The sequence below is a fragment of the Alosa pseudoharengus genome, unplaced genomic scaffold (assembly GCF_046254945.1).
Source record: "Alosa pseudoharengus isolate Yale_2024_CS ecotype anadromous, Long Island Sound unplaced genomic scaffold, YU_APseudo_1.1 YU_APseudo_1.1_scf_5, whole genome shotgun sequence".
In the NCBI taxonomy this organism is placed as follows: Eukaryota; Metazoa; Chordata; class Actinopteri; order Clupeiformes; family Clupeidae; genus Alosa; species Alosa pseudoharengus.
The window spans coordinates 2052388-2061037 of NW_027468837.1; the positions used below are offsets into that span (position 1 = coordinate 2052388).

General features: G+C 43.1%; 1 protein-coding gene across 1 annotated transcript; it reads left to right on the top strand.

Moving 5' to 3' along the window:
• Nucleotides 1-4107: 4107 nt before the first annotated feature.
• On the top strand, nucleotides 4108-8085 carry rbm15b (RNA binding motif protein 15B). The gene has a single exon (XM_076268039.1). It carries the CDS (start codon nucleotides 4355-4357, stop codon nucleotides 6839-6841), a length of 2487 nt encoding a protein of 828 aa, XP_076124154.1. The 5' UTR covers nucleotides 4108-4354; the 3' UTR covers nucleotides 6842-8085.
• Nucleotides 8086-8650: the final 565 nt, after the last annotated feature.

An 8650-nucleotide genomic window follows, 5' to 3' on the forward strand; every position in this document is an offset into this window, starting at 1 on the left:
CAGGTGATATTTAGACATTTATTTCACAAAATCAAGACTGAGACTGAGTTTGCTGCTGATATTCTGGGGATATAGACTACAACATAGCCAATGTAGGACTTTAGCCTTTTAATATATTTGCTGCATTGGATCAGTCTTTCTAGAAAGAACAGGCAAGAGCTTTCTAGCCTCACGTCAGCAGCGCCGCATCCCATAGGCTACATTAAAAACATCCCATATACATTATAAACACAGCAATGTTATAATATAGCCCATCAGCGCATCTCTAGTGCGTCTCTCTCGCTCAGAGGGGAGGGGAAGGCTGAGGGGTCGATCAAGCATGGATTCTAAACTCTGTGGTGGATAGGATCTACAATTAGGTGTTAATTAATATTACTACCTAGGTCGAAGTACTCCCAAGTGCTATTGCGCCAGACATAGTTCTCCTGTTTATTCGCTTGGAAAATCGTCACGTTTCATGTTGTGTGCCCTAACATTTTTAATCAACTACTTGTGCAACTGTATTTAAATAGGGAAAATGTGGATGTGTTTGAATAATGCCATCTTACTCTCTCTACGGCCACGGCAGAGCCCGCTAGCATAGCAACATGCTAACACATTCGCGCCGCACGCCAGAGCGTTTGAGTGCACCGACGCGGGAGAGGTACGACTCAACTCGTGAAAGTTAAGGTAAGAACATATATTACTACTGATTTTGGGTGGCGTGTTCCTTTAAACTGCATCAAATTAGTAGTATTTCTTGAGAAATATTTTAAACTAACAGTTCTGCTTTGGGCACCATCACCATTTATTTACATCTATTCGAATGAAGGAGTATACACACCAAAAAGTTAAGATTGAAACTAATAAAACCAAGTTTTAAAAAAGCGTATTCAGGTTGTGTATAGCTAGTGTGTTTTTGTAAAGTAACTAAGTAAAGTAAATAGTAAAGTAACTAATTACTTTCTTGGATAAATAATCAGTAATCAGTAACTAATTACTTTTTCCAAGTAACTTGACCAACACTGGTTGTCATTAAAGGATAATTCCGGTATTTAGAACTTTGAGTCCCTTTTCTGGTTTGTTTTGGATGAACTAGAGTGGTGGACACGGAAATTTTGATGATGGGTCGTCCGATGTCGAGACGATGGGTGGTCTCGACATGGGATGTCTCGACTTTCTGACTCATTTTGAATCGCCTTTCACTGCTTCAGAGTGGCTGGCTATGGGCATGCACAAACATGTCCTTAAAACAACCCTAAACATTTGTTTTCAAAACTGTGCAACTGGGGCAGGCCATCTGCACCCCCCCCCCCCCCAAAAAAAAGAATTCATTACAATATAATATCTTCTAATCTATTAAATATCTTCGAATTCATTAGAATATAATATCTTTCTTAACCTCTATTTTCAAGATTCAAAAATTTATTTGTCACATGCATAATTTGTGGAACAAAAAGCAGTGAAATGGGGATTGCGACTGCAACCCCCAGCTGTGCAAAGTTCAATAATAATAGAAAAGTAAGAAGATAGAAAACAGAAGGGGGGTGGGGAATAAATAAAATAAAATGTAAAAAGTTTATGAAGAGGGGGGAATTATCCATTCATTGTCCGTATGGTTTGGGGGGGAAAACTTCTTAGTCTTTCTGTTCTGGCCTTTTGAGATCGAAGCCTCTTTCCAGAGGGCAACCATTGAAAGATGTTATGGCCAGGTTGATGACAGGCAGCAACTAGTGTAAATGTCCTGAAGTCCAGGAAGTGCAGTGTTGGTGATTATGTCTGCACACCTGATAACTCGTTGCAAGGCCTTCTTATCCTGAGAGTTGCTATTTCCGTACCAGGTTGTGATATTACCAGAAATAACAGACTCTATAGTTGCTGAATAGAATGTTTTCTGCAGCTCTTTGGATATTTTGAATTTGTTCAGCTTTTTAAGATGGTATAAACGCTTTTTTCACTTGGTTGGAGATGTGTGATGTCCATGAAAGGTCCTCAAAGATGACTACTCCAAGATATTTAAAGTGGCTCACTGTCTCCACCAAGGCACCATGGATGTTCAGTGGTGTGTGATGTAGCCTCTGCTTGTCCCTTTTGAAGTCAACCACCAATTCCTTGGTTTTGGCAATGTTTAGTACAAGGCTGTTGTCATTGCACCATGATGTCAGCATCTTCATTTCATTAAGGTAGGCTGTCTCATCATTGTTGGAGATGAGTCCAATCACTACTGTGTCATCCGCAAATTTGACAATGGAGTTGGAGTTGTAAATGGCTGTACAATCATGGGTGTATAGGGAATAAAGCAGGGGACTTAAAACACATCCTTGGGGGGCACCAATGTTGAGGGTGACTGTATTTGACATACAGCTCCCAATCTTCACCGCCTGTGGCCTGTCCATCAAAAAGCTGAGAACCCAGGAGCAGAGAGATGTATTAAGTCCTAGATGTTTGAACTTGGTGACTAAAATGTTTGGCACAATGGTGTTGAAGGCTGAGCTATAGTCAATGAACAGCAGGCGTGCGTAATTCCCCTTCCCTTTGTCCAGGTGGGAGAGAGTGGTGTGGAGAACATGGGATATGGCATCATCAGTACTCCTATTCGGTCAATAGGCAAACTGAAGGGGGTCTAATGAGCCAGGTGTTGAGGAACATATAAAATCTTTTACCAGTCTCTCAAAACATTTCATCACCACTGACTATTTACTATTTACACACAACACAATGGCTCTTTGACTAATTAGACTTTTTTAGGCTACATCAATACAATAGGTAATATGTGAAGTGAAACAGGATGGGCCATAATTACCTCTGACTAGTTTTACTTATTGTCAAAAATTGCAATGTGAGCAGCAGCCAGCGGGGAAAGATGGCGGCATTCATTTTGCCGTGGCGGGCCGCCATGCTAAATCAAGATAGATAGATAGATAGATACTTTATTGATCCCCAAGGGGAAATTCAAAATCAACGTAGAGGAAACACTGTATAAGTTAGGCTTATGGGCTACTTCATGTATTTAAAGATATTAAATAGCCTAAGTCCAAATCATTTTCCAGGGAATGTCATCTAAATTTAGATAGGTTGCATTTATAAGGAGAAAGCCATTCAGATTCTTTAATTGAGAAATCAGCAGAATATTGTGGTTCACCCAATTTTGATATTTGTTTTTGTACAGAATGCCTTTGTTATACCACATTAAGTACGTGGGAAAAACGTATACTTAGAAGCTAGGCTACTTGTTTATGGACATTGGTTAACATGGGATCTTGTTGTAACCAGGCTAAACATTAAAATAAAATTTAAAACCACCTACTTTTGAGAATATATACTGCGGGACAAAGTTCCAAATAGATCGTAGGTTATTTATAAACTCTGTATTGTTCAAATTTCGGATCTTGAAGGGAGAAACAATGTGAGGGGAAAAGTGATGGGTTTGATTGAAAATCTGTATTTTACCAGAGAATGTCTAATAAGGGGAGAACCTTCACTCTCGGAACGCTTTCGGTGTGGTACTGCATCTAGGGGCGCTCGCGGGCGAGTCCAGAATGAATGGAGGTCTATGGAGCTGTACCCCTCAAAATCCACTTTTCTCTGGATATAATTTTTTTTCAAGTAATTTGAATACTGTATTCGAAAGGGGAGGCAAAGACCATACACTTGGTTCAGTATTATATTTTTTAAAGTCACTTAATTGTTCTAAAAAGCCTTTCAAACGTGTCAATGATGTCATTCATTAGCATGATCATAGCATAGCATAGCATCAATGCTAGCGTGTTATGGGCAACAACGACCCATTCTGTAAGAAAACGAAAGTACATGACTCCCGGATTATTTCACTTTTGATTGATAATCCATATCCATTTTACGAAAAATAAAATAAAATCTGAGGGTTTCAGTTGTTAAATAGGTGAAAACAATAAATGTAGCCATGTAGCTCCATAGGACCCCATGTATTTTGGGCTCGCCCGCGATCGCCATCTAGGTGAACTCTGGTGAACTGCAGCCAAATTCGGTTTGTATGGGATTAATAGAGAGTGGGGAGGCTCTCCGTAGACGGGCTCTGATTTTACCCTCTGAGGAAGTGATGTCATATCCCTCCGACGACGTCTGCTCACATCTCCTTCCTCAACCAAAGAGCGCGCGCACACATTAGCTATTGTTCAAGATGGCGGATTGAGTAAGAGCTAGAGGATGCTAATACGTTGTCAATGTGTTTGTGTCGATTACATCGCCTTACTGGCCATTTCATGGTGGCACTCCCGCTACATTTTTTTCCGATTTGCACACAAGACCAAATTGATGTGAACTTCTCGTCACATTGGAGGGATTGCTTGCAAACATTGTTTTACATTCGCACGGGAAAGTTGAGCATCGCCTAAAAATGAAAAGACAAGCCGAGCGTGACTCAAGTCCTGCCAGAGGAATACCAAAGAGAATAAGGGAGAGGGATCGAGAAGAGAGCCGTAGAGATGATGGACCCACGTCGCTTGCTGTGTCGCTTGCGGATACCAGATGTTATCACAAGCATCAGGCGCGGAGCAGGAGCAGGGAGCGAGAGAAGCCAAGGCTGCGTGAGGAGAGGAGTGCCGTCGGGGATTTGCTGCATCGTGCTCATCATGAAATTGGTTTACTCGGTCGCCCACCTCTACGAACTGCATCCGTGATGGGTAAATCATCCGCCGAATTGTTAGGTGGCCGAACGGCAGCTGGGCTAGAATACAAAACATTACTGATTAGCAATCTTGGATCTCAGTTGTCTGACGAACATGTGGAAGACGGCTTATTTCACGAGTTTAAAAAGTTTGGAGATGTCAGTGTGAAACTGTCGCATACTCCGGAGCTTGGTCGTGTCGCTTATGTGAACTTCAGACACACAGAGAACGCACGAGAGGCACGGCATATGAAAGCCAGGTTAGTACTGTATGATCGCCCACTCAAAGTGGAGCCCATGTATATGAGGCGACGCAGCTGCACGCCGCCTGATGTCGGGTATGTGCCCCTACATAGTGTCTACCAGTACAGACAAAGGTCCCTTTCCCCAGGGGCTGGTGTTAGAGATACAAGACCCCGACATTACCCAGTTGATGGATTGGGCCTTAGTAGGGAGCGTGACCGGGTCTTGGATTACTACAGTGTGTTGGATGAACGAGGCCGTCCTTACACCTATCAAGTACCAGATGAGGACTTAAAGCCAGAAGATGACCAGCGGGCTACCAGAAACCTCTTCATTGGTAATTTGGAACACAGTGTATCAGAGGTTGAGTTGAGACAAGGTTTTGATAAATATGGCATAATAGAGGAAGTGGTGATAAAGCGACCCGCGCGTGGCCAGGGAGGAGCCTATGCCTTCCTCAAGTTCCAGAACCTAGACATGGCACATCGAGCTAAAGTGGCAATGCAGGGACGCGTCATTGGAGGTAATGCTGTGAAGATTGGCTATGGTAAGGCAAACCCTACAACACGTCTGTGGGTTGGGGGTCTTGGACCTAACATTTCTCTTGCTGCATTGGCACGCGAGTTTGACCGCTTTGGCAGCATCCGCACCATTGACTATGTGAAAGGTGATAACTTTGCCTATGTTCAGTATGAGAGCCTAGATGCTGCACAGGCTGCCTGTACACAAATGAGAGGTTTCCCTCTGGGTGGGCCCAGCCGACGGCTTCGTGTGGACTTTGCCAAAGCTGAGGATTCTCCCCGTGGATACCCTCAGCAATACCAGCCAGGCCTCCCAGCCCATTACGAGCACCTCGCAGATGGCTACAGCCACCACCGAAGCCTAGAGCGGGAGCTGAGGGTACGAGGGCACTCTCCCACTCATCCACTATTTTCTGAACGAGAACGTCCCCTGGTGGGTGAGACAGACTGGAGTCCCCCCAAAAGCTTGGAACGGCGGACGGCAGCACTGGAGGTGTTTGGTCGCACCCGTGCACGCAGCAGAAGCCGTAGCAGGGAACGCTGGGTAAAGGACCGGGATATGGAGCGAGGAGGAGGAAAGAGCTGGGAAGAGAGACGTAAACGCCGTAGTCAATCCAGTGAGAGGCTCTTTGATGACCGGGAGCGTTCTAAAACCAGAGCATCTGGCAGTGGCAGCCAGGTGTCACCAGAGGACAGCCCAGAACGAACATGCACGCGACTTCCAGACTCCACTTCTGAGCCTAAGGAAGAATCACCTGAACGGGGACTCCATTCTCCAAACCAGCAAATTCGCAAAGACAGCTATGAGCCTTCAGCCACACACAAAAAACACCCCACACTGCTTGAACGGAAGCTGTGTGATGGTGAGACTGATGCTGATTCGCAGACAGAAAAGAACCAGAAACCTACAGGCACACTGTTTGAACTTGCACAGTCTCTTAGTCAGGTTTGGCATGGATCACTGGTGTTGAAAAACAGCTGCTTTCCCACTTACATGCACCTGCTGGAGGGTAGCTCTATTTTTGCGCTAACCTTGCTGCGGGACCCTGCAGCTAGCAAGCCCACCAGTACTGGCCAATTGAAGATCGCGCAGCGTCTGCGGTTGGACCAGCCCAAGCTGGATGAGGTAATGCGTCGCATTCATCTGGGTGGACCAGAGGGCTATACTGTTCTGCTGGCCCTGCAAGCCCCGATGGAGAGAGAGCTCCCCCCTACTGAACCTGGCCTACAGAAGCGCCTGCTAAGAAACCTGGTGACATACCTCAGAAACAAACAGGCAGCAGGCGTCATCAGCCTGCCGTTGGGAGGGTCCAAAGAAGGAGAGGGTGGGGGCATGTTGTATGCTTTCCCACCATGTGACTTTGCTCAGCAATACCTGAAAAATGCCATCAGGATTTCAGGCAAAGTGGAGGAGGAACACTTAGTCATTGTGATTGTGAAAGATACTATTTAACAATATTGTCTTAGTATTTTTTTAGGTGAGGTGGGAGAGACAACACCCTTCAGCCATGAGAAACCCAGACAGACAGAAGAGTCCTTATTCTTCAGAGAAACATACAGCCCTGGCATAAGGATCTCCTTGTCCTACAGCTGCCAGTTGACTGACAGGTGTTTGCAGACTGTAGTGAAGAAGATTTGGTTAACCTCTCACATGCATTTCAAAAATATGTTGTCTGCGAAACCTAATGGCTGGTTGTTAGTTTTTACTTTTTTTGTAATTAGTGGTCCAGTACTTGATTGTCCATCAATTAAAAATTGTATTTTATAATGCAAGAGGGCATTTTTGAGATAGGTATGTTTGACTGATCCAGTTTTAATGGATGTCTGTCAGGAAGTAACTGACTGTGAATGGTGTTTCTTCTGGATCTAATCAATGTTGCTATATTGCTCTGTATCACAGCCACACACCCTGTTTAACTTCCCTGACTTCTTTTGATTATATGTTTGTATGTACTGAGCAAGGAACGTCAGGCCTTATGGAACTGTCTGCTTCTGGGCCACAAGAAACTGTTGAAGTAATCTTAAAGTAGACAGGCAAGGGATTTTCTCTGAAAGGCCCTTATCTACCTCTGCAATATTGTTGTATTTTGCAGTTGTTTTATTGGTGTAATCATTCTTCAAGGCAGGAATGATAATTTTTACTTTGTTACATTTACTCCTGGGCCTTCTAGTGTCCAATTTTACAAATATTCAGTGGCAATATTGATCATTACTGCCTCCACTGTATCTTGTTAATCTGGTCAAACAGACAGAAAAAGAAACCAAAATCATTTGTTTTTCTATCTTTGAGTTCACCTAACCTGAAGTGTCTCTGCTTTTCAGATATATTATCAAGATTTAATAATTATGATTATCTTTTGACCATTTTTATTTCCTCAGGAATATAATGTTAACTAAAAGTTTAAAATGTTGGAAACTACACTACAATCCCAAGACTGTAATTCATAAGACAACTATTCTGGATGAATTATACTCCTCTAGTGTGAAAAAGGTTTTTGCTGTAGAATTGACATTACTCACATTCCTCTTTCAATTGCACAAAATGCTTATTGAAACTTGTTCTTGTTATTGTTAAACTCTACAAAGGGAAACTCTACAAACACTCCATTCTAATTCAAAGCATTCTGTTATTTTAAGTCATTATAAACTATGCTGTATGAAAAAAATGTCAAGTAAACACTATGTCATTGTGTTAAATTGCCTTCATTTTTATTGGTTTGTAAAATGGTATGTAGTTAGGCCGGCCTGAGTTGAAGCTTCCAGCCACTAGAGGCCAGTCTGCAGAGGATTGACCTAGTAAGGCCTGAACAAGCTAACTCACCCTAAAGGCACCAGCAGAGACCGTGCCAGTGCGAGAATCATGCTGGGGTGTTACAAAAAAGAACTATAGTTCATGTAACAAAAACCTGCAGCTTTTCTGAAGTGCAGTGCAATACAATACGTTTTTCCATGTACAATGTAGGCCTTTTGCACTACTAGTGCAATTTAGTTTTTGTCCAAAATATTGCATTTCCTGCGGGTAAGTCCTCCAAAAAATACTGGTTTGACTATGCAGTTATTGTAAGGCAATAGCCTACAACACCCCTATAGTTATTGCATTACCTCACAAAATGCGGATGTGCACTTTTACCTCAAAGCAGTAGGCTACATACTTTTATTTGTCTTTGGTTAAATACAGGGCAGGGCACGCTTGTGCCACTTAACTATTATACATGACAGAAGCATAGGTTTATTTGCGGTTTGCGCTGAACAAATTTTTTAA

Excerpts from the sequence above, each read along its gene's own strand:
- rbm15b (XM_076268039.1), top strand. The coding sequence starts at position 4,355 with ATGAAAAGACAAGCCGAGCGTGACTCAAGTCCTGCCAGAGGAATACCA.